The sequence below is a fragment of the Salvelinus alpinus genome, chromosome 3, assembly GCF_045679555.1.
Source record: "Salvelinus alpinus chromosome 3, SLU_Salpinus.1, whole genome shotgun sequence".
In the NCBI taxonomy this organism is placed as follows: domain Eukaryota; kingdom Metazoa; phylum Chordata; class Actinopteri; order Salmoniformes; family Salmonidae; genus Salvelinus; species Salvelinus alpinus.
The window spans coordinates 10,176,314-10,203,616 of record NC_092088.1 but is presented as its reverse complement, the minus strand read 5'-3'; the positions used below and the strand labels follow the sequence as shown (position 1 = coordinate 10,203,616).

The 27,303-nt window shown below is 41.7% G+C and overlaps 1 protein-coding gene across 1 annotated transcript in view; it reads left to right on the top strand.

Annotated features, from left to right (window-relative positions):
* The window catches only part of LOC139569991 (growth arrest-specific protein 7-like), a 121,648-nt gene extending 96,429 nt beyond the window's left edge, over positions 1–25,219 (top strand). Inside the window, exons 10-14 of the mRNA XM_071391407.1 lie at positions 7,137–7,265; positions 9,386–9,509; positions 18,269–18,348; positions 18,586–18,684; positions 18,891–25,219. Coding sequence (XP_071247508.1) covers positions 7,137–7,265; positions 9,386–9,509; positions 18,269–18,348; positions 18,586–18,684; positions 18,891–19,004 — 546 coding nt within the window. The 3' untranslated portion in view covers positions 19,005–25,219. The remainder of the gene's footprint in view (positions 1–7,136; positions 7,266–9,385; positions 9,510–18,268; positions 18,349–18,585; positions 18,685–18,890) is intronic.
* The last annotated feature ends 2,084 nt before the right edge of the window (positions 25,220–27,303 follow it).

Here is a 27,303-nt window from a genome sequence, read left to right as displayed (position 1 = left end):
CTTGAATTAGCAAGCACACTAGCCAAGTGGCGCGAAGCTCTCCTTCCTGAACAAAGGCACACAACGCAACACGCCTAACGTCCCGAATAAATTTCAATAATCTAATAAAACTATATTGAAAAAAACATACTTTACGATGATATTGTCACATTTATCAAATAAAATCAAAGCCGGAGATAGTAGCCATCTATAACGACAGCTTTACAGAAGGCAATACCAGGTCCCTTCTCGCGCGTTCCAGAAAACAGGAAATGGGTGACACGTCATGCCAAGAGCATTTATTCCATCTCAGACCAAGAAAAACACTCCATTTCTTCTCTCACTGCCTCTTGACATCTAGTGGAAGGTGTATGACGTGCATGTATACTAATACGTATCATGCCCATTTATAGGCAGGCCCTAGAACAGAGCATCGTTTTCAGACTTTCCACTTCCTGGTCAGGAAGTTTGCTGCCAAATGAGTTCTGTTTTACTCACAGATATAATTCAAACGGTTTTAGAAACTAGAGAGTGTTTTCTATCCAATAGTAATAATAATATGCATATTGTAAGAGCAAGAATTGAGTACGAGGCCGTTTGAAATGGGCACCTTTTATCAGAGCTACTCAATACTGCCCCTGCAGCCCAAACAGGTTAAACTTTTATTAAATTTCCAATATCCCCGTCCACGTGGAAAATCTATAAGAGTTATGTGAATGCCAATTAGATGATGATCTGATCGCATTCTGTCTCCTATTAAAACTTTTTTAACCTTTGATGCAAGAGAGAAAGAGACAAGAAAGTAGTCAAGACGACTAGCTTGATTAAGTCTCCTCCATGTATATCTCACTAGGTCTGGGTTTTTTAGTCTCCAAATATCCACTATTTCTAATGTGTCCATAATATTTGTGATTTCCTTAAGGGCACGGTGATGATAGTTTGTAGAGTGATTACCTAACGGTCCATTGATGTACTTAACACTGTGTTATAGTCTCCTACCATAATGATTAGATGATTTGTTGCCTGTAAGTTCAATAAATTGGTATACATTTTTTCAAAGAAGTGTGGATCATCCTGATTTGGACCATATAGATTAATGAGCCAAATCTCTTTTTCGTCCACTTTCATATTCAAAAGGATCCACCTTCCTTGCGAATCATTCCTGACTATTTGCACATTCAGATTGACATTTTTGTTAATTAATATCATCACACCCTTTGAGTTCCTTTGTCCATGACAGAAAATTATTTCACCACCCCATTCCTTTTTCTACACAACTTCATCTAAGGATGTAGAGTGAATTTCCTGTAAACAGTATATGTTATATTCCTTTTCTTTTAGCCATGTAAAGACTGATCTTCTTTTTTTATAATCTGCTAAACCATTACAATTATAACTGGCTATACTTATTTCACCCCTTACCATAACTAGATACTATTCTCAGTCTAAATTGACCATAATTAGTGCTTGTAAAGTTACTGCCATCAGAGGTATTATGAAGGTCAAAACTAGAACTTTCTGATATTTAGAATTCAAGAAATAGGTTCTAGCAATATTTGTTTTATTCCCTTTCCTGTTTGCCTGTGAGCCAATGCCACACATGTTATAAAATTGAGACAAGATATTATGTGTGTAGCAAATCTGAGTAGGTTGATGTGTATGATATTGGATGTGATGTAGTGAGAGTGTGTATTATGTCTGTATAAGAGTAAGACTATAATGTGTGATGTCCAAATAAATAATAACTCTGCCAATTTACATGGTTGAGTGTCTATGTGTGTAACATGTAGTGTGTATAGCCTTAATATTCATGATGATAATTGTAATCAATATCGTATCACCATCATAGTTGCATAATAATTACCTTTAACATAATTGAAAAACACATCCCAGCATTTCCATAGCGATTGACGTTTCACATGATCATGAAAGAGACCTTGCATTACTCTAGAGACGGCTCCACTACAATACAAATGTATTCCGTACAATATGTTATTATTCCCCAATGCCCCTATTCTGATATCTTCCCCTTGTTTGTTGTAAACATATAATAACTTTTTTTTTTTCGTAACCTGAAGTCCCTGTAGAGTTTAGTACAGCCACGGTGTTATGGAGCTGTCTCGGGAATAGCTGTCCATCTATAAAGAGTTTGTCCACAATGATAAAAGCACGCCTACCTTCTTCCCTTTGTTGTCTTTGTACCGGATACAGTCTCTTACGACGTTTGTTTATCTCCCTTGGAAATTGGTCATTGAGAACGAATTTGGTCACGTTAAGCTCCCTTCCCTGCTTTTGATCAGCTCCTTTTGTTGGTAGTGTTCAAATTTTGCAATGATTGGCCGGGGACCCTTGGTCTTGTCGCTCCGAGCTCCAAGTCTGTGTACTCGGTGGAATACCACCTTGTTACCCTCTCTGGGATATGTGGGACGGTAGCGTTCCACTTGGCCAAAAGCCAGAAAAAATGTAGCGCGCCAAATTCAAATATATTACTATAAAAATCAATCTTTCATGAAATCACACATGAAAGACACCAAATTAAAGCTACACATGTTGTGAATCCAGCCAACGTGTCTGATTTCAAAAAGGATTTACAGGGAAAGCACACCAAACGATTATGTTAGCTCAATACATAGCCACAGAAAAACACAGCCATTTTCCCAAAAAAGATGGTAGTCACATAAAGCAGAAATAGAGATAACATTAATCACTAACCTTTGATGATCTTCATCAGATGACACTCATAGGACATCATGTTACACAATACATTTATGTTTTGTTCGATAATGTGCATATTTATATCCACAAATCTCGGTTTACATTGGCGCCATGTTCAGAAATGCCTCCAAAATATCCGGAGATATTGCAGAGAGCCACGTCAAATAACAGAAAAACTCATCATAAACTTTGATGAAAGATACATGTTTTACATAGAATTAAAGATACACTTGTTCTTAATGCAACTGCTGTGTCAGATTTCAAAAAAACTTTACGTAAAAAGCACACCATGCAATAATCTGAGACGGCGCACAGATTTAACAACATTTCTCCGCCATGTTGGAGTCAACAGAAATACGAAATTACATCATAAATATTAAAAATAAAAATTCCCTTACCTTTGATCATCTTCATCAGAATGCTCTCCAAGGAATTCTAGTTCCACAATAAATCATTATTTTGTTCGATAATGTCCATTACTTATGTCCAAGTAGCTACTTTTGCTAGCATGTGTAGTACACGTGTCCAAACGCTCGCGCAGATGCAGGCAAACGTCGGACGAAAATTTCAAAAAGTTATACTACAAGTCGAATAAACTGGTCAAAGTAAGTAGAGAATCAATCTTCAGGATGTTGTTATCATATATATCCAATAACGTTCCAACCGGAGCATTCCTTCATGTCTGTAGAAGTTATGGAATGCAAGGCGATATCATGAGAATCTGCCAGACCACTGACTCATTCCCCTCTCATCCGGTCCCACAACACAGTATAAACTTCATTCAACGTTCTACCAACTGTTGACATCTTGTGGAAGGCGTAGGAAGTGCAAACAGATCCATATATTACAGGGAATTGAATAGGCGATGAGTTTAACATCGACCAGACTCAGAATTCTCACTTCCTGTTTGGATTTTTTCTCAGGTTTTTGCCTGCCATATGAGTTCTGTTATACTCACAGACATCATTCAAACAGTTGTAGAAACATCAGAGTGTTTTCTATCCAATAGTAGTAATAATATGCATACATTAGCATCTGGGACAGAGTAGGAGGCAGTTCACTACGGGCACGCAATTCATCCAAAAGTGAAAATGCTCAAGATGTGTACGGACGGGGCCTCCCGGGTGGCGCAGTGGTCTAGGGCACTGCATCGCAGCGCTAGCTGTGCCACCAGAGTCTCTGGGTTCGCGCCCAGGCTCTGTCGCAGCCGGCCGCGACCGGGGGGTCCGTGGGGCGACGCACAATTGGCCTAGCGTCGTCCGGGTTAGGGAGGGTTTGGCCGGTAGGGATATCCTTGTCTCATCGCGCTCCAGCGACTCCTGTGGCGGGCCGGGCGCAGTGCGCGCTAACCAAGGGGGGCGGGTGCACGGTGTTTCCTCCGACACATTGGTGCGGCTGGCTTCCGGGTTGGAGGCGCGCTGTGTTAAGAAGCAGTGCGGCTTGGTTGGGTTGTGCTTCGGAGGACGCATGACTTTCGACCTTCGTCTCACCCGAGCCCGTACGGGAGTTGTAGCGATGAGACAAGATAGTAATTACTAGCGATTGGATACCACGAAAATTAGGGAGAAAAGGGGGTAAAATAAAAAAATAAAAATAAAAAAGATGTGTACGGACTTCCAACTTGTTGTGTAATGTTTATGGCCGATGAGCACCGATACGTTTTATCTATAATATCTCTTTATTATTTCTCTTCATATGACAAGGATTAAAAAGGATTTGCCAGTAGATTGTTGACTTGATTCATGATGATGACTGCTAGCTAAGATTTTGAAAGTCTGATGTTGATATGAACAGTCCAATCAGAGTGATTTGACGTCATTTTATCTGTGGCCAATGACCTTGAGCCTTCTTAGAAGGGCACTTCTAATCTAAGTCTATGGCAGGACCCAAAGGGCTCACATTATTGATGTCTACCCTTACTAAAGGCAGGTGACGTAGTGTCCCCATGAGTGACAGGACCCTGAGCCAATCACGGTGCAATGCTCCTATTTTCTGCTGGCTTGCCCCACCACCACAGAAAGCACTGAGCTAGGCTGAAACACCTGCATTTAGGAGCTGCCTGGTTGTATGCAGCTTTATTAACTCAAGGATATCAACAACAACAAAAAAGTCATTGTTTGCAAACTGATATGTGACACGTATTAAAGCCAAAATAACATGCTCTGCCCCACCTGCCCTGAATGCCAGGTCGCCACTGCTTATGATATATCTACTACTGTCTACTGTCTACTGTCATAAAGAAGAGAGAGGTTCCAGCCAGGAACCCAGATGGACTGAGTGGAGGAAACCACGTGTTTCTATTCTCTGGAGACAGACACACAGATGTGGTTTATTTAGTGCAATCTTTTTAGGTTTAGAGGAGAGTGTTATGAGGAGTGGAAGAGAGATGAGTGACAGCACAAGAGTCTAATATTTCGGATGGGTTTCTGTACAGCACTTTGTGACATCAGCTGATGTAAGAAGGGCTTTATAAATATATTTGATTGAAATTTGATAATATCTAGGTGAGATTAAATGATTTGAACACATTCTTCATGGACCTCTATCCCTTCCATAGACCTTTTTTAACCTAAAATACCTAATGTCCTATTCAATCCAGTTCAATCAGGTTTCTGGAGTAATTTAGTAATATTTCCTCTTGCAACTGCAATAACTTTAATCCTCATTAATTGCATGCTGTCTTAATTGATTGATTTGCCCATATCATTCATATAGACTGTTTTTCACCCTCCCGTTAATAATCTCCTGGTCCTCAGCCCGACACTCTTCATTAGAATCAAAGCAGCTCACTAATCAAACTCTACATGAACCTACTTTTATGTTTTAGAGAGGAGACAACTTTGTTACTAGAAATCATCTCTTGTATACACATCTAATGGGAGTTACATGTTTTTGTTCCAATAGCTATCCTTACACAGCAAATTCTACAGTATTGAATCAACATGGAGTGTTACATTTAACACTGTTCCAGTGTCTATACGAGTCCACACTTTTCAGTGTTAAATTAATCCTTTGCTTAGTGCTGACGCGTTTAAACCGTCTCAGTGTAAGGAAATTATACCTGTAGTTTTACAGTAACTCCCTTTGGGGTGCTGTTTTAACACAAAGCTTCATTTGCATATTTCCCAGTGTGCCGACCTCTATATGACAATATATTACATATATCATAAGGCCTATTTTGAGGGTCTAGTTTTATCTTAACAAAGTGGCCTGAAGCTCCTGGTTGAACTCAACTTGATGAAGGCCACAGGACTGAAATTGAATGAAATTTAACAACCATGTCTTTGTCACTAACAAATACAAAAACATCAAGCTGATGTAACTCAAATGTGGACCTCCTACAGGATCACAGTGACACTATTGGTTTGAATTATGACTACAAAATCACTTTAAGTAACTGTACTCCGTTTATTAGGTACACCACCCACTCCTACAGACAGTGAGTCACGTGGCTTGCTATATAAAGCAGGCAGACAGGCATCGAGGCATTCAGTTACTATTCCATTGAATGTTAGAATGGACAAAACGAGTGACCTAAGCAACTTTGAGCGTGGTACGATCGTCAGTGCCAGGCGCACCGGTTCCAGTACCTCAGAAATGGCCAGTCTCCTGGGCTTTTAGCGCACGACAGTGTCTAGGGTTTACCGAGAATAGTGCGACAAACAAATAACATCCAGTCAGCTGCGGTCCTGTGGTTGAAAACAGCTCGTTGATGAGAGGTCGAAGGAGAATGGCAAGAATCGTGTAAGCTAAGAAGAAGAAATAACGGCGCAGTACAACAGTGGTGTGCAGAACGGCATCTCGTAACGCACAACTCGTCAGTCCTTGTCACGGATGGGCTATTGCAGCAGACGACTGGGTTCTACTCCTATCAGCTTAAAACAAGAAGAAGCGGCTCCAGTGGCAACACGATCACCAACACTGGACAATTGAGTAGTGGATGGGGCCAAGAGTCCATGGCCCTATCCTGCCTGGTGTCAACGGTACAAGCTGGTGGCAGTGGTGTAATGGTGTGGGGAATGTTTTCCTGGCACACGTTAGGTCCCTTGATACCAATTGAGCAATGTTTCAATGCCCCGAGGAATTCAGGCTGTTCTGGAGGCAAAGGAGGGTCCGACCCGGTACTAGATGGGTGTAGCTAATAAACTGGCCACTTAGTGTATCTTAAGTGCAGTAGTAATGACAGTTTTGAGTAATGACAACACATTGGGTTTTACATTGTAGGGAACACTGACCCATTTGCTGTGTGAGGATATGAGATACAGGCATAAATAACAAGACAAAAACCAAACAAATGTCATCACAATATATCATTATTTATTATCTATTTATAGGAAAGGCCAGCTGTTTTTGCTAACCATGTGACTTGACCAGGAAAAAACTTCACGCATAGGCCTTCCAAACAGGTCTGCCTTTAAACTTGTGTGATTGAACTCTTTCAGCTCCAGAGTGAGGTGGAGAAGCCTCTGTTGACGTTCAGAGATAACTTTAAGAAGGACATGAAGAGGTTCAATCATCACATCTCAGAACTACGGAAACAGCTGGTTGGACGACACTCAGCCGTGGAGAAGGTACGCATCCTGACGCAGTGAGACGCAACAAACACACACACACACAAAGCACACACACAGAGACATGCACACAGAGGCACAAACACACACTCATAAAACATACAGAACTCAACGTAATATTAACTGTCCTTGCACTTGGCAGCTGTAGAATTTCAGGAATCTTCTCAGACGTGATTAAAATTCCACAACTGCCCCCTAAGTATAGGACCGTTTCCTGTCAACACACACCCACACACTACCACTTCCTTGTTCTATAAATAATGATTGGACCGATCGCTTCAGCTTCTACTGTCATCTCCTCACCATCAGTCATCTAGGGTTACGGTTAGTCATCTAGACATTCATCACAGACCTGTCATCTCCTCACCATCAGTCATCTAGGGTTACGGTTAGTCATCTAGACATTCATCACACATTTCACACAAGTGGCTAATAGAAAGTAATAGCCTACTGCAATACCCTGAAGTATGTCCCCATTTACTTTCCTATAAGCATTCATAACAGCTTATAACAACCTTATGCCAGCCTGTATAACATTGGAATGCATCTGTAGGCTCGTAAGGCTCTAGCAGACAGACAGAAGGACCTGGAGGAGAAGACTCAGCAGTTATAAGCCTTCATAACACCTTATGACAGCCAAAGAAGTGCTTTGAAAGACTAGTCAAGGGTCATATCACCTCCACCTTACCTGCCACTCTAGACCTACTTCAGTTTGCATACTGCCCGAACCGGTCCACAGACGATGCAGTCGCCATCACACTGCACACTGCCCTATCCCATCTGGACAAGACGAATACCTATGTAAGAATGCTGTTCATTGTCTACAGCTCAGCATTCAACACCATAGTACCCTCCAAGCTCATCATCAAGCTGGAGGCCCTGGGTCTCAACCCCGCCCTGTGCAATTGGGTCCTGGACTTTCTGACGGGCCGCCCCGAGGTGGTGAAGGTAGGAAACAATCTCCACTTCGCTGACCCTCAACACTGGGCCCCACAAGGGTGCATGCTCAGTCAACTCTTGTACTCCTTGTTCACCCATGACTGCGTGGCCATGTACGCCTCCAACTCAATCATCAAGTTTGCAGACGAAACAACAGTAGTGGGCTTGATTACCAACAACGACGAGACAGCCGGAGTGTAGTGTCAGGAAAACAACCTCTCACTCAACGTCAAAAAAACAAAGGAGATGATCGTGGACTTCAGGAAACAGCAGAGGGAGCAACCCCCTATCCACATTGACAGGACAGTAGTGGAGAAGGTGGAAAGGTTTAAGTTCCTCGGCGTACACATCACAGACAAACTGAAATGGTCCACCCACACCGACAGTGTGGCTTGTCATCTAAAACCCTGACAAACTTTTACAGATGCACAATTGAGAGCATCCTGTCGGGCTGCATCACCGCCTGGTACGGCAACTGCACCGCCCTCAACAGCAAGGCTCTCCAGAGGGTGGTGCGGTCTGCACAACGCATCACCGGGGGCAAACTACCTGCCCTCCAGGACACCTACAGCACCTGATGTCACAGGAAGGCCAAAAAGATCATCAAGGACAACAACCACCCGAGCCACTACCTGTTCACTCTGCTATCATTCAGAAGGCGAGGTCAGTACAGGTGCATCAAAGCTGGGACCGAGAGACTGAAAAACAGCTTCTATCTCAAGGCCATCAGACTGCTAAACAGCCATCACTAACTCGCAGAGGCTGCTGCCTACATAGAGACTCAAATCACTGGCCACTTTAATAAATGGATCACTAGTCATTTTAAATAATGTTTAATAATGTTTACATATCGTACATTACTCATCTCATATGTACAGTATATACTGTATCTTATACCATGTATCTTATACCATGTATCTTATACCATCGTTTGCATCTTGCCTTTACCGCTCGGTCATCTCTCATCCATATATTTATATGTACATATTCTTATTCCATCCCTTTACATGTGTGTGTATTAGGTAGTTGTTGGGAATTGTTAGATAACTTGTTAGATATTACTGCACTGTTGGAACTAGAAGCGCAAGCATTTCGCTACACTCGCATTAAACATCTGCTAACCATGTGTATGTGACAAATAACATGTGATTTGATTTGAAGATCTGCATGTATCTCTGTAGGCCCGTAAGGCTCTAGTGGACAGACAGAAGGACCTGGAGGTGAAGACCCAGCAGCTAGAGATCAAACTAAGCAACAAGATCGAGGAAGACATCAAGAAGGCTCAGCGGAAATCCACACAAGCAGGTCAGAGCCGGGTCAAAGGTCAAACCAAAGGTTATCAAAGGTCACTGTGGGGTTAGCCAGTGGGGTCAAAGACTCACATGTTTGTTATAACTGATATTGGTGTCACTTGTTTCGTCCCCATCTGGGAGTCTTGAGGGTTTTATCTGTGCAGATTACAGGTTATTCTAGCACAAATCTGACCAAGCGAGACTAGGGTATAGCTAGCTAACTTCAAACAAAAAGTTGTTTATGACATGATAAACAGACACTCTAAACCAACGATTCTCAAATGGTGGGTCGCGGGAGGTTTTGCTATTTGTGTATGAGTAAATAAAATATAAAATATATTTAAAACATAAATGTATACTCTGAATTTAAACGACTTAAACCAGGTAGAAAGTGTGTAGAAATTACAATGAACTTTCCTTTTTGAATAATTTAATGTCTTTTATTATCATTTTTATCACAGCATTTTGAATGTAGAGCTATTAGCAGTGCTATTTTGGTAGATTTTGTGGTCTCAAAGACTTGCAAAGCACACTGCTGGGTATTATTCAAATGCCCCCAAACAAGAGACGCATTTAATCAAAATACGAATAGATTAAGAATAATATCCAGGCAGTGTGTTTTGCAAATGCTCATTTTTAACATTTAGATGTTGGTAATTTAGCAGATGCTCTTGTCCAGAGCGGCTTACAGTCAGTGCACTCATCTAAAATTGATTAAAAAAACACACATCACAATAATAGCAAGTAAAACGTTTCTGTAACTGTTACTGGGAATGTTTTTGTAAGTTAAGGGTACATTGGTCTACAAAATATCCTGTATTTATAACAAAATACCTTTTACATCTCTGGCAAGTGCAAAATACGTTCTTGTAATATTCACAGTAACTTGCTGTTACTGTAAAATGCAGAGCAGTGACACAGTACAATACTGTATAAATTAAATGCTACTGTAATCATGTTGGTATTTTACATTATTTTATGGGATCAATGCAAGCAGGTTGGCTGCAGGCATTTACATATTACAGCATATTAATCAATACTTAGGTGTTTAATATCACTTGCACTTCTAAAGGCCAAAACAAAGCCTTTCAAACTGGCAGTGATTACAGAGCAGAACAGAATATTTACGTGGGTAAATATTCAACCATTAAAAGGTTTAAGACCCGCTGCTGCTGCTGCTACTACTACCACTACAACTACTACCACTACCACTACCACTACTACTACTACTACTACCACTACTACCACTACCACTACTACTACTACCACTACCACTGCCATTACTACCACTACCACTACCACTGCTACTACTAATACCACTACTACCACTACCACCACTACTACTACTACCACTACTACCACTACCACTACTACCACTACCACTACTACCACTACCACTACCACTACTACCACTACCACTACCACTACTACTACTAATACCACTACTACCACTACTACCACCACTACCACTACTACTACTACCACTACTACCACTACTACCACTACTACCACCACTACCACTACTACTACTACCACTACCACCACTACTACTACTACCACTACTACTACTACCACTACTACCACTACCACTACTACTACCACTACCACTACTACTACCACTACCACTACTACTACCACTACCACTACTACTACCACTACTACCTTATTCTTCTTTGTGTGGCTTTCCGGCAGACTAGACGCTGTGTTGCTGCCTTTCGCAGGTCGGAGTATAAATTGCACATTTTGGTCACAAACAAAAAAAACTGGGTTAAGGGGAATGGGAGAATGACACCACTATTTAACCCTGCACCTATACACTATGCCCCAAAATCCAGCCACCCCGTCCCACTACTTTGGCCCTAAAAGATCCTACACCAGGCCGTCGGCCTGGGAGGATAGAATCCTTTTTCTCTCAATACTTACTTATCTTCTGTACTAAAATCTCCCCAAAATACTTCTCTGTTGCTGCAACTACCACATCTATCTTCAAATCAAGTTTCAAATCAAGTTTATTTTATATAGCCCTTCGTACATCAGCTAATATCTCGAAGTGCTGTACAGAAACCCAGCCTAAAACCCCAAACAGCAAGCAATGCAGGTGTAGAAGCACGGTGGCTAGGAAAAACTCCCTAGAAAGGCCAAAACCTAGGAAGAAACCTAGAGAGGAACCAGGCTATGAGGGGTGGCCAGTCCTCTTCTGGCTGTGCCGGGTGGAGATTATAACAGAACTATGCCAAGATGTTCAAAATATTCATAAGTGACAAGCATGGTCAAATAATAATCATGAATAATTTTCAGTTGGCTTTTCATAGCCGATCATTAAGAGTTGAAAATAGCAGGTCTGGGACAGGTGGCGGTTCCATAACCGCAGGCAGAACAGCTGAAACTGGAATAGCAGCAAGGCCAGGCGGACTGGGGACAGCAAGGAGTCATCATTCCCGGTTTGCCATGACGTATGGTCCTAGGGCTCAGGTCCTCCGAGAGAGAGAAAGAAAGAGAGAATTAGAGAGAGCCAAGATTTTCAAAATGTTCATAAATGACAAGCATGGTCAAATAATAATCAGGAATAAATATCAGTTGGCTTTTCATAGCCGATCATTAAGAGTTGAAAACAGCAGGTCTGGGACAGGTAGGGGTTCCATAACCGCAGGCAGAACAGCTGAAACTGGAATAGCAGCAAGGCCAGGCGGACTGGGGACAGCAAGGAGTCATCATGCCCGGTTTGCCGTGACGTATGGTCCTAGGGCTCAGGTCCTCCGAGAGAGAGAAAGAAAGAGAGAAGGAGAGAATTAGAGAGAGCCAAGATTTTCAAAATGTTCATAAATGACAAGCATGGTCAAATAATAATCAGGAATAAATATCAGTTGGCTTTTCATAGCCGATCATTAAGAGTTGAAAACAGCAGGTCTGGGACAGGTAGGGGTTCCATAACCACAGGTAGAACAGCTGAAACTGGAACAGCAGCAAGGCCAGGTGGACTGGGGACAGCAAGGAGTCATCATGCCCGGTTTGCCGTGACGTATGGTCCTAGGGCTCAGGTTCTCCGAGAGAGAGAAAGAAAGAGAGAACGAGAGAATTAGAGAGAGCATACTTAAATTCACACAGGACACTGGATAAGATAGGAGAAGTACTCCAGGTATAACCAACTGACCCTAGCCCCCCGACACATAAACTACTGCAGCATAAATACTGGAGGCTGAGACAGGAGGGGTCAGGAGACACTGTGGCCCCATCAGAAGAAACCCCCGGACAGGGCCAAACAGGAAGGATATAACCCCACCCACTTTGCCAAAGCACAGCCCCCACACCACTAGAGGGATATCTTCAACCACCAACTTACAATCCTGAGACAAGGCCGAGTATAGCCCACAAAGATCTCCACCACAGCACAAACCAAGGGGGGGCGCCAACCCAGCATCTTCTGTGAATTCCGCTCCATCAGTGCAGTGCAGTTGATCACCATGGCTATAAAACGCAAGAAATCCAACCTTTATAAAGGTCATCCTCTCTGGAGCTCTCTCTCTTCAGGCCTACTCACTGGGGGGTCTCCCAGTCAAATAACTCACCCTTGGGCTATCCTCTACTCTCTTCACTGCCTCAGCATAGGAAACTTTCTGCCCCAACTCGAACTGTGGCAATCTCAACGTGTCTCTCTCTCATAGGGCACTTCAGATCCCACGTTGCATGGCCACCCCCCACAGTTGAAACGCAGTGCTTTCTCTATAGCAACTGTACACTCCCTCTGACCATGCCCTCCTGCACATTTCTCACATTGTGGGATCTCCCTTCTACACAGTGCTGCAACATATCCGAATCCTTGGCACCTAAAGCACTGTAGCGTGTTCGTAACATAGAATAGCAAACATAACCTAACCTGACCTTAACAGCTAGAAACTCTGTGCCAAAAGCTTAACAAGACAGACGGGGTATTCTCAGTCTCGCCATTGCCACCGGGTCTACGTCTCACCAAAATGGCAGGTGTCACAAACACTTGATCCATTCATTTGATCCATCTCTACACTCAACGCTACCTCACAGATCACAGGATTTAAGCGGCGACCTGTTCCAGAGAGGAAAGCATGCCGCATGTTGAGCTGTGTGACGCCAAGCGCCCACTTCCTCTGGGTGGAGGATGCACAAAAAAATCTAAATGATTCCACTTCTCAAAACTTTCCCAGATGTAACCATTCCCAGTTTGTCCTTTACCCAGCTTGACACAACGTATGGGTCTGTAAAAAAGCAGGAATCCACTCATTCCAAAAATCTCCCTCCCACTGGTCTAAGACCTGCTACGACTCTGATCTGTTCCCTTTATACATTTAATTGTTAGGGAACTACTACTATATATCCCTTAAATTGGTACCGGAATATTACTAATAGGTGTACCGTATAGCCATTTATAAGGCATGCAATTAAAATATGTTATTGAGCCACCGATTCTTTCTCCTCCCACTATTTTTTCTCCACAATGCACCATAATTTACAGTAAGCTGCAGTGAATATATAGCAAACACCAAATACAGTACTTTATTGTTGGACTGTATTGAAAATAACATCAGCAATTGCTAATAGTAAAAATGGAATTATACTGTATATTAACAATACCAAGTGATATTAGGTGTTTCATATCACTTGCACTTTAGGCCTTAACAAAGCTTCTAAACTGACAGTGACTACTGGGCAGAACAGATCAAAAGGACATGGCTAAACACTCAACCATTAAAGGTTTTAAACTGGCATCCACTCTGATCTGTTCCCTAAATAAATGTAATTGTTAGGGAACCACTACCACATATCACTTAAATTAGTGCAAGAAATATCACTAATGGGTGCAAGAAATATAGCCACTTACAAGGCACGCCTCAAATATGTTAATGAGTGAGAAACAACAATACCATGCACCCACAAGTATTCACATTTTTTGTGCGCTCCAAAAATGCAGTATGGTACTGTATTCTGAATTACAGCAATTGGCCAGTAAATTACTGTAGAGTTTCAGGACAAGATTTGTCAAATTCCTAAAATACGGTATATTACCGTATTCTGCTGGGGTACAGTATTCTCACTCATGGGTGCCTCTTAAAAGGCACGCCTTAAAATTGGTTAATGAGCCAGAGACTCTTTCCCCATCCTCAAACATTTTTCCACAATGCATCATAATTAATCGTGTAAAACACATTTACAGTATTTTACTGTGCATTCTACAGTAATCTACTGTATTTAGTGTATACAGTATCATACTGTTGATTAATAGAGGAAGTTAGTGATAAAATTACAAAAACAGCTAACAGTGCATGCACACACTCGCACACATACATGTACACACACACGCACACACTCTTATCCACATAGTTATCCACATAGTTATCCACATAGTTATCCACATAGTTATCCACTTAGTTATCCACTTAGTTATCCACTTAGTTATCCACATAGTTATCCACATAGTTATCCACTTAGTTATCCACTTAGTTATCCACTTAGTTATCCACTTAGTTATCCACTTAGTTATCCACTTAGTTATCCACTTAGTTATCCACTTAGTTATCCACTTAGTTATCCACATAGTTATCCACATAGTTATCCACATAGTTATCCACTTAGTTATCCACTTAGTTATCCACTTAGTTATCCACTTAGTTATCCACATAGTTATCCACATAGTTATCCACATAGTTATCCACATAGTTATCCACATAGTTATCCACATAGTTATCCACATAGTTATCCACATAGTTATCCACATAGTTATCCACATAGTTATCCACATAGTTATCCACATAGTTATCCACATAGTTATCCACATAGTTATCCACATAGTTATCCACATTGTTATCCACATTGTTATCCACATTGTTATCCACATTGTTATCCACATTGTTATCCACTTAGTTATCCACTTAGTTATCCACTTAGTTATCCACTTAGTTATCCACTTAGTTATCCACTTAGTTATCCACATTGTTATCCACATTGTTATCCACATTGTTATCCACTTAGTTATCCACTTAGTTATCCACTTAGTTATCCACTTAGTTATCCACTTAGTTATCCATTTAGTTATCCATTTAGTTATCCATTTAGTTATCCATTTAGTTATCCATTTAGTTATCCATTTAGTTATCCACTTAGTTATCCACTTAGTTATCCACTTAGTTATCCACTTAGTTATCCACTTAGTTATCCACTTAGTTATCCATTTAGTTATCCATTTAGTTATCCATTTAGTTATCCATTTAGTTATCCACTTAGTTATCCACTTAGTTATCCACTTAGTTATCCACTTAGTTATCCACTTAGTTATCCATTTAGTTATCCATTTAGTTATCCACTTAGTTATCCATTTAGTTATCCATTTAGTTATCCATTTAGTTATCCACTTAGTTATCCACATAGTTATCCACATAGTTATCCACATAGTTATCCACATAGTTATCCACATAGTTATCCACATAGTTATCCACATAGTTATCCACTTAGTTATCCATTTAGTTATCCACTTAGTTATCCACTTAGTTATCCACTTAGTTATCCACATAGTTATCCACATAGTTATCCACATAGTTATCCATTTAGTTATCCACTTAGTTATCCATTTAGTTATCCATTTAGTTATCCACTTAGTTATCCATTTAGTTATCTACTTAGTTATCTACTTAGTTATCCACTTAGTTATCTACTTAGTTATCCACATAGTTATCCACATAGTTATCCACATAGTTATCCACATAGTTATCCACATAGTTATCCACATAGTTATCCACATAGTTATCCACATAGTTATCCACATAGTTATCCACATAGTTATCCACATAGTTATCCACATAGTTATCCACATAGTTATCCACTTAGTTATCCACTTAGTTATCCATTTAGTTATCCACATAGTTATCCATTTAGTTATCCACTTAGTTATCCACTTAGTTATCCACTTAGTTATCCACTTAGTTATCCACTTAGTTATCCACATAGTTATCCATTTAGTTATCCACTTAGTTATCCACTTAGTTATCCATTTAGTTATCCACTTAGTTATCCACTTAGTTATCCACTTAGTTATCCACTTAGTTATCCACTTAGTTATCCACTTAGTTATCCATTTAGTTATCCATTTAGTTATCCACTTAGTTATCCACATAGTTATCCACATAGTTATCCACATAGTTATCCACTTAGTTATCCTTTAAGTTATTTATAAAATGTCTGCCCTGCTAGAGCTTTCCCGGTCAACTGTAAGTGCTGTTATTGTGAAGTGGAAACGTTTATGAGCAACAACGGCTTAGCCGCAAAGTGGTATGCCACACAAGCTCACAGAATGGGAGCGCCGAGTGCTGAAGCGCGTAGCGCCTAAAAATAATCTGTCCTCGGTTGCAACACTCACTACCGAGTTCCAAACTGCCTCTGGAAGAGCAACGTCAGCACAATATGCCGAGCAGCCACACACAATGGCCGTGGCCGAGCCATGGCCGAGCAGCCACACACAATGGCCGTGGCCGAGCCATGGCCGAGCAGCCACACACAATGGCCGTGGCCGAGCCATGGCCGAGCAGCCACACACAATGGCCGTGGCCGAGCCATGGCCGAGCAGCCACACACAATGGCCGTGGCCGAGCCATGGCCGAGCAGCCACACACAATGGCCGTGGCCGAGCAGCCACACACAATGGCCGTGGCCGAGCCATGGCCGAGCAGCCACACACAATGGCCGTGGCCGAGCCATGGCCGAGCAGCCACTCACAAGCCTAAGATCACCATACGCAATGCCAAGCTTTAGCTGTAGTGGTGTAAAGATCGCCACCATTGGTCTCTGGACCAGTGGAAACGCGTTCTCTGGAGTGATGAATCATACTTCACCATCTGGCAGGCTGACGGACTAATCTGGGTTTGGCGGATGCTAGGAGAACAATACCTGCCCGAATGCAAAGTGCCAACTGTAAAATCTGTTGGAGGATCAATAATGGTCTGGGGCTGTTTTTTATGGTTTGGGCTAGGCTCCTTAGTTCCAGTGAAGGGAAATCTTAATGCTACATCATACAATGACATTCTAGACCATTCTGTGCTTCCAACTTTGTGGGAACAGTTTGTGGAAGGCCCTTTCCTGTTTTAGCATGACAATACCCCCGTGCAAAAAGCAAGGCCCGTATAGAAATCGTTTGTCGAGATCGGTGTGGAAGAACTTGACTGGCCTACACAGAGCCCTGGCCTCAACCCCATCGAACACTTTTGTGATGAATTGGAACACCGACTGTGAGCCAGGCTTAATCGCCCAATATCAGTGCCCGACCTCACTAATGCTGTTGTTGCTGAATGGAAGCAAGTCCCTGCAGCAATGTTCCAACATCTAGTGGAAAGCCTTCCCAGAAGAGTGAAGGCTGTTATAGCAGCAAAGGCGGGACCAACTACATAATAATGCCCATGATTTTGGAATGAGATGTTCAACGAGCAGATGTCCACATACTTTTGGTCCTGTAGTGTACTTTGTTTTTGGTAAATGTAGTTGATACGATTGTGATGTATCTCACCTAGATATCTTAAGATGAATGCAATAATTGTAAGTTACTCTGAATATGAGCGTCTCCTAATTGACTTTAAATGTACATGTAAAATGTCAAATGTTGTTGCTTTTGTAAATTAATTTTTGGACTTTGACTCCCCCTGCTGGAGAAGTTACATAACAACCATTTCAAGCTTCATAAACCCGGAGGAAAGAAAGGTGCAGCCAGTGTCCAAAGCATAGATAACCTTGGCAAAAACAGTATTTTCTGTCTACCAGGAGACGACCTGATGCGCTGTGTCGACCTTTACAACCAGTCGCAGTCCAAATGGTTTGAGGAGATGGTGACCACAAGCCTGGTAAGACTCATCTGTACTCTTCTGTAGTTCATATTCTCCTTTGTATTTCCTCCTTTTCACTGATGGTGAATCTGTATGTAGCGTATTGCTTTGGTAGCCTGGGTGCTAGTCTGTTTCTACTCCAGCCATCTTCAGGAACAGTGAGGCTGGCTATCGGTGAGTCTGGCAAACTACAGAAAGGATTCATCTGAATCACGTAATCCAAAAACCTTCCCTTCAATCCTTTCTGTCCTTCAGGAGCTGGAGAGGCTGGAGGTAGAGAGGGTGGGGATGATACGACAGCATCTGTGTCAGTACACCACCTTACGGCATGAGACGGACATGTTTAACCAGAGTGTAAGTCAAGCACCACCTTGTATTACCAGTAGAGAGCACTCAATGCCTTGTTTTTCTGTGTATTTTTCAGAGCTGCACACACACACAGGTGCACGCGCGCGCACACACACACACACACACACACACACACACAGACACACACACACACACACACACACACACACACACACACAGAGTATTGACTGTTTTTCCACGTGTCCTTGCAGACGATGGAGCCAGTGGACCAACTGTTACAGAGTGTGGACCCAGCTAGAGACAGAGAGCTCTGGGTCCAGGAGCAGAAGACAGGAGACATCAGGCCTGTGGACATTGAGATATAACACACCTGGTTCCCAGGGGTCACACACATGTAGATCCACAAGCCTGGATCTTTACAGGGGCTTCAATGTCAACTTTGAGATATTATGGACATCCTGAGAAATCTGGATGACTCGTTCCACAGACACCTGTCTGCTCTTGAGAGAGCGAGCACCACCACCAGACAGTGTTCATTAGACCTAGAGGATTCTATATGTTAGACAGACAGTGTTCATTAGACCTAGAAGATTCTATATGGTAGACAGACAGTGTTCATTATGACCTAGAGGATTCTATATGGTAGACAGACAGTGTTCATTAGACCTAGAAGATTCTATATGGTAGACAGACAGTGTTCATTATGACCTAGAGGATTCTATATGGTAGACAGAGAGGGTTCTTTAGACCTAGAGGGTTTTATATGGTAGACAGACAGTGTGCATTATGACCTAGAAGATTCTATATGGTAGACAGGGTTCATTAGACCTAGAGGATTCTATATGGTAGACAGACAGTGTTCATTAGACCTAGAAGATTCTATATGGTAGACAGACAGTGTTCATTATGACCTAGAGGATTCTATATGGTAGACAGACAGTGTTCATTAGACCTAGAAGATTCTATATGGTAGACAGACAGTGTTCATTATGACCTAGAGGATTCTATATGGTAGACAGAGAGGGTTCTTTAGACCTAGAGGGTTTTATATGGTAGACAGACAGTGTGCATTATGACCTAGAAGATTCTATATGGTAGACAGGGTTCATTAGACCTAGAGGATTCTATATGGTAGACAGACAGTGTTCATTAGACCTAGAAGATTCTATATGGTAGACAGACAGTGTTCATTATGACCTAGAGGATTCTATATGGTAGACAGACAGGGTTCATTATGACCTAGAGGATTCTATAAGGTAGACAGACAGTGTTCATTAGACCTAGAAGATTCTATATGGTAGACAGACAGTGTTCATTATGACCTAGAGGATTCTATATGGTAGACAGACAGGGTTCATTAGACCTAGAGGATTCTATATGGTAGACAGACAGGGTTCATTAGACCTAGAGGATTCTATATGGTAGACAGACAGGGTTCATTAGACCTAGAGGATTCTATATGGTAGACAGACAGGGTTCATTATGACCTAGAGGATTCTATAAGGTAGACAGACAGTGTTCATTATGACCGAGAGGGTTCTATATGGTAGACAGTGTTTATTTTGACCTAGAGGATTCTATACGGTAGACAGACAGTGTTCATTATGACCTAGAGGATTCTATATGGTAAGACAGTGTTCATTATGACCTAGAGGATTCCATATGGTAGACAGACAGTGTTCATTATGACCTAGAGGATTCTATATGGTAGACAGACAGTGTTCATTATGACCTAGAGGATTCTATATGGTAGACAGACAGTGTTCATTAGACCTAGAGGATTCTATATGGTAGACAGACAGGGTTCATTAGACCTAGAGGATTCTATATGGTAGACAGAGAGGGTTATTTAGACCTAGAGGGTTTTATATGGTAGACAGACAGTGTGCATTATGACCTAGAAGATTCTATATGGTAGACAGGGTTCATTAGACCTAGAGGCTTCTATATGGTAGACAGACAGTGTTCATTAGACCTAGAAGATTCTATATGGTAGACAGACAGTGTTCATTATGACCTAGAGGATTCTATATGGTAGACAGAGAGGGTTCTTTAGACCTAGAGGGTTTTATATGGTAGACAGACAGTGTGCATTATGACCTAGAAGATTCTATATGGTAGACAGGGTTCATTAGACCTAGAGGATTCTATATGGTAGACAGACAGTGTTCATTAGACCTAGAAGATTCTATATGGTAGACAGACAGTGTTCATTATGACCTAGAGGATTCTATATGGTAGACAGACAGGGTTCATTATGACCTAGAGGATTCTATAAGGTAGACAGACAGTGTTCATTAGACCTAGAAGATTCTATATGGTAGACAGACAGTGTTCATTATGACCTAGAGGATTCTATATGGTAGACAGACAGGGTTCATTAGACCTAGAGGATTCTATATGGTAGACAGACAGGGTTCATTAGACCTAGAGGATTCTATATGGTAGACAGACAGGGTTCATTAGACCTAGAGGATTCTATATGGTAGACAGACAGGGTTCATTATGACCTAGAGGATTCTATAAGGTAGACAGACAGTGTTCATTATGACCGAGAGGGTTCTATATGGTAGACAGTGTTTATTTTGACCTAGAGGATTCTATACGGTAGACAGACAGTGTTCATTATGACCTAGAGGATTCTATATGGTAAGACAGTGTTCATTATGACCTAGAGGATTCCATATGGTAGACAGACAGTGTTCATTATGACCTAGAGGATTCTATATGGTAGACAGACAGTGTTCATTATGACCTAGAGGATTCTATATGGTAGACAGACAGTGTTCATTATGACCTAGAGGATTCTATATGGTAGACAGACAGTGTTCATTATGACCTAGAGGATTCTATATGGTAGACAGACAGTGTTCATTATGACCTAGAGGATTCTATATGGTAGACAGAGAGTGTTCATTATGACCTAGAAGATTCTATATGGTAGACAGACAGTGTTCATTATGACCTAGAGGATTCTATATGGTAAGACAGTGTTCATTATGACCTAGAGGATTCTATATGGTAGACAGACAGTGTTCATTATGACCTAGAGGATTCTATATGGTAGACAGACAGTGTTCATTATGACCTAGAAGATTCTATATGGTAGACAGACAGTGTTCATTATGACCTAGAGGATTCTATATGGTAGACAGACAGTGTTCATTATGACCGAGAGGGTTCTATATGGTAGACAGTGTTTATTTTGACCTAGAGGATTCTATATGGTAGACAGACATTGTTCATTAGTTGGGGAACACTGAGGTGAGAAGAATGTTTTACCAACATAACAAACGGCATGTGTGTTTTCATCTGTAGGGACTGTGTGGGCTACAAGCCCCGGTCTCTGAGGCTGCGTGTGTTTTCACCTGTAGGGACTGTGTGGGCTACAAGCCCCGGTCTCTGAGGCTGCGTGTGTTTTCACCTGTAGGGACTGTGTGGGCTACAAGCCCCGGTCTCTGAGGCTGCGTGTGTTTTCACCTGTAGGGACTGTGTGGGCTACAAGCCCCGGTCTCTGAGGCTGCGTGTGTTTTCACCTGTAGGGACTGTGTGGGCTACAAGCCCCGGTCTCTGAGGCTGCGTGTGTTTTCACCTGTAGGGACTGTGTGGGCTACAAGCCCCGGTCTCTGAGGCTGCGTGTGTTTTCACCTGTAGGGACTGTGTGGGCTACAAGCCCCGGTCTCTGAGGCTGCGTGTGTTTTCACCTGTAGGGACTGTGTGGGCTACAAGCCCCGGTCTCTGAGGCTGCGTGTGTTTTCACCTGTAGGGACTGTGTGGGCTACAAGCCCCGGTCTCTGAGGCTGCGTGTGTTTTCACCTGTAGGGACTGTGTGGGCTACAAGCCCCGGTCTCTGAGGCTGCGTGTGTTTTCACCTGTAGGGACTGTGTGGGCTACAAGCCCCGGTCTCTGAGGCTGCGTGTGTTTTCACCTGTAGGGATTGTGTGGGCTACAAGCCCCGGTCTCTGAGGCTGCGTGTGTTTTTTTCCTCTTCCAGAAAATAATTAGGTCATCACTAGTTACCACAGCCACAAAGTCAGAAGGCCCGCCTACTCGACCAATCAGATGAGGGAGTGTGATGACATGTATGCCGACCGGCTTGCATTTCTTTTATATATTGATTCATCAATAACCAACTGTTCTATATGCTAAGTGTTAATGGGATGTCTTTTTCAACCCTTATAAATGCTAAGTGTTAATTGGGTGTCTTATTCAACCGTTATAAATGCTAAGTGTTAATCGGCTGTCTTATTCAACCGTTATAAATGCTAAGTGTTAATCGGGTGTCTTATTCAACCGTTATAAATGCTAAGTGTTAATCGGGTGTCTTATTCAACCGTTATAAATGCTAAGTGTTAATGGGATGTCTTATTCAACCGTTATAAATGCTAAGTGTTAATCGGGTGTCTTATTCAACCGTTATAAATGCTAAGTGTTAACCGGGTGTCTTATTCAACCGTTATAAATGCTAAGTGTTAATCGGGTGTCTTATTCAACCGTTATAAATGCTAAGTGTTAATGGGATGTCTTATTCAACCGTTATAAATGCTAAGTGTTAATCGGGTGTCTTATTCAACCGTTATAAATACAAAGTGTTAATGGGATGTCTTATTCAAACTCAGCTTGCAAGCTAATCATGATTTTTTTCCCTTACTCATAGTTACTTGTTTTAAAAAAGTGGTTTACTCCAATATCTGCGTTGTTTTTAAAATGGCATGTAGACAAACAAAGTGGCACATCTTGAGTTCAGATTTAGTTTTTTTCAAAATCCACAAGTAAAATGTACACAACTTCACAGAAATGTTCACAGATATAAAAAATATTTAAAAAATTGGGCAGATAATTTGGCTGATTTAAGATAAAAACTTCAACACTGTTATTTTATTTGGCACCTAGGCACTTACTATAGTCATTCATTTGTTTAACTTAACATAGCCTCGCAGTCCACCTTTTTGGTATTTTGTACCAGTTTCCGTCTTTGTACAAAGGCATGATCTTCAAGCTTTGGAAGATGGCAAAGCATTTAATAATACTAATAATTGATTGGACTTACATGGCACTTTTCAAGACATCAGTGCATTCAAGACAATTGAGACCTCTGAGAAAAAAACTAGCACCGACAGGGGAGAAACGTTTTGAACAGTCATCCAACTGAATTTCAAGTCACGAAACGTTCTAGAACTCACAGTTGTCTTGAAATGATCATTAGTTATTTGGTCGTCAAACTTGAACTCAAAATATGCCATTTCAAATATGAGGCATTTCCCGCTAACCGGAATACCGTCATCACTCTCCCTCTTCTGATTGGTCGGGTAGGTGGGCCTTCTGAGCCGGAATACGCGTCATCACACTCCCTCGTCTGATTGGTTGAGTGTCTGTGGTAACTAGTGACGACCTTATAATCACAGATAGAACAATGAGACAGATATCTCACTGGATTTATAAATGTGAAGCATACGTTTGGCGTTTCCACTCACTGGTAGTGAGAGGAAGCCCACTGGCAGGCAGTGGGAGAAGATGGAACAAGATGGATTTTGGCCAACATTCCTGCACATTTTCTAATTGATTAAACATTTGATCTGAAGTACAGTTTTCTGTTCCCAAAACTATAATATATTATGAACAGAGTGGACAAAGTTTTGTAGACTTAAATCTTTTGAAAAGTGTAAAAAAATTGCGCTGTTTAGAAGGAGTGCAAAGGCGAATTGAGTTATTGCACACGCGCACTTCACAGAGTAGGCGTTCCGTAACGGAAATATGCAGATATATTCTAGAATGCGCCAATAGGATATTGCTAGGGCGTGCTTGGCTCTGCCCACCTCCTTCCTTGTTCTGCCCATTATGACTCATTTGTTCCCATTGGAAACGACAAGCTGTGGTCTATCTTGGTTTAGTCATGAAAGTCTTTGTTAGAATGTCTGTATAAACACACTCAGTAAATTGTTGACCAACTGAAATACTAACACAGAGGTTAATTAGGAAATTTAACAGCTACTGCGTTGCTGCTATGTAATACAACATACATAAAATGCAATCAAATGTATAGATTATATTTTATCTAAATGTGAACTATAAAGTGAGGTTTTTAAGGTGAACATTGATGTAAGAAGTATCAGCTGATGTAAGAAGGGCTTTATAAATAAATTTGATTTGATTTGATTTTGGGTTGTTTTCGACAAATGGGAAGTTTTGAAGAAAGAGTGACTCAAATGTAACACATCTGTTCTGAGGGCAAAATGGGATGCAACTCAATGTTAGCAAGGTGTTCCTAATGTTTTGTACACTCAGTGTGTTTATCTATACTGTATATACACACACAGTGCACAGGAGTGCGGGTACAGTTGAAATGAATAATGGAATTGTAGTATCGCGTTGTCTTGTATCTATCCGGTAAGTATTACACATATAGTTCTACTGTTCAATGCAGATGCATACATGTTGTATAGAGTTTTCCATTACTAGCTGGTTCTAAAACCTTGAAAGTTCCAAGGATTCTACATGGACATAACTCATGAATGTTTGCCGTTAATGTTTTTGGCATTAATATTATAAATAAATAGATATACATTTTATTTTAAAACTATCTCTGGTAGTTTCTTTCGGCTGTTTTGATATGACAAAATACTCGATTATGATTGATATATTATTATTTTTGGAAGTGTTTGTGGTTCAGGTAAAATATACACTGCTCAAAAAAATAAAGGGAACACTTAAACAACACAATGTAACTCCAAGTCAATCACACTTCTGTGCAATCAAACTGTCCACTTAGGAAGCAACACTGATTGACAATAAATGTCACATGCTGTTGTGCAAATGGAATAGACAACAGGTGGAAATTATAGGCAATTAGCAAGACACCCCCAATAAAGGAGTGGTTCTGCAGGTGGTGACCACAGACCACTTCTCAGTTCCTATGCTTCCTGGCTGATGTTTTGGTAACTTTTGAATGCTGGCGGTGCTTTCACTCTAGTGGTAGCATGAGACGGAGTCTACAACCCACACAAGTGGCTCAGGTAGTGCAGCTCATCCAGGATGTCACATCAATGCGAGCTGTGGCAAGAAGGTTTGCTGTGTCTGTCAGCGTAGTGTCCAGAGCATGGAGGCGCTACCAGGAGACAGGCCAGTACATCAGGAGACGTGGAGGAGGCCGTAGGAGGGCAACAACCCAGCAGCAGGACCGCTACCTCTGCCTTTGTGCAAGGAGGAGCAGGAGGAGCACTGCCAGAGCCCTGCAAAATGACCTCCAGCAGGCCACAAATGTGCATGTGTCTGCTCAAACGGTCAGAAACAGACTCCATGAGGGTGGTATGAGGGCCCGACGTCCACAGGTGGGGGTTGTGCTTACAGCCCAACACCGTGCAGGACGTTTGGCATTTGCCAGAGAACACCAAGATTGGCAAATTCGCAACTGGTGCCCTGTGCTCTTCACAGATGAAAGCAGGTTCACACTGACTGCCATTAGGTACCGAGATGAGATCCTCAGACCCCTTGTGAGACCATATGCTGGTGCGGTTGGCCCTGGGTTCCTCCTAATGCAAGACAATGCTAGACCTCATGTGGCTGGAGTGTGTCAGCAGTTCCTGCAAGAGTAAGGCATTGATGCTATGGACTGGCCCGCCCGTTCCCCAGACCTGAATCCAATTGAGCACATCTGGGACATCATGTCTCGCTCCATCCACCAACGCCACGTTGCACCACAGACTGTCCAGGAGTTGGCGGATGCTTTAGTCCAGGTCTGGGAGGAGATCCCTCAGGAGACCATCCGCCACCTCATCAGGAGCATGCCCAGGCGTTGTAGGGAGGTCATACAGGCACGTGGAGGCCACACACACCACTGAGCCTCATTTTGACTTGTTTTAAGGACATTACATCAAAGTTGGATCAGCCTGTAGTGTGGTTTTCCACTTTAATTTTGAGTGTGACTCCAAATCCAGACCTCCATGGGTTGATAAATTTGATTTCCATTGATAATTTTTGTGTGATTTTGTTGTCAGCACATTCAACTATGTAAAGAAAAAAGTATTTAATAAGAATAGTTCATTCATTCAGATCTAGGATGTGTTATTTTAGTGTTCCCTTTATTTTTTTGAGCAGTGTATTTAGGGTACATTGAGATATTTAAGGAATGAATAAGGTTTTATTTCTTAAACATTTTCACATTCAAGTCATTTTAAAATTTTTGGCAGTGATATACTGTATATTCTGAACAAAAATATTAAACGCAACACGCAACAATTTCAAAGATTTTACTGAGTTACATTTCATATAAGGAAATAGGTCAATTGAAATAGATAAATTTGGCCCTAATCTATGGATTTCACATGACTGGAAATACAGATAAGCATCTGTTGGTTAAAAGTAGATCAGGGGCGTGGATTAGAAAACCACTGAGTATCTGGTGTGACAACCATTTGCCTCATGCAGCACGACACATCTACTTCGCATAGAGTTGATCAAAAGCTGTTGATTGTGGCCTGTGGAATGTTGTCCCATTGGAAGCTGAAAATGTCCCAGTTCTTCCATAGTCTGCATACTCACAAGACATGTCACTCATTGAGCATGTTTGAAATGCTCTGGATCGACATGTACGACAAAGTGTTCCATTTCCCGCCAATATCCAACAACTTCACCCACCCATTGAAGAGGAGTGGGACAACATTCAAC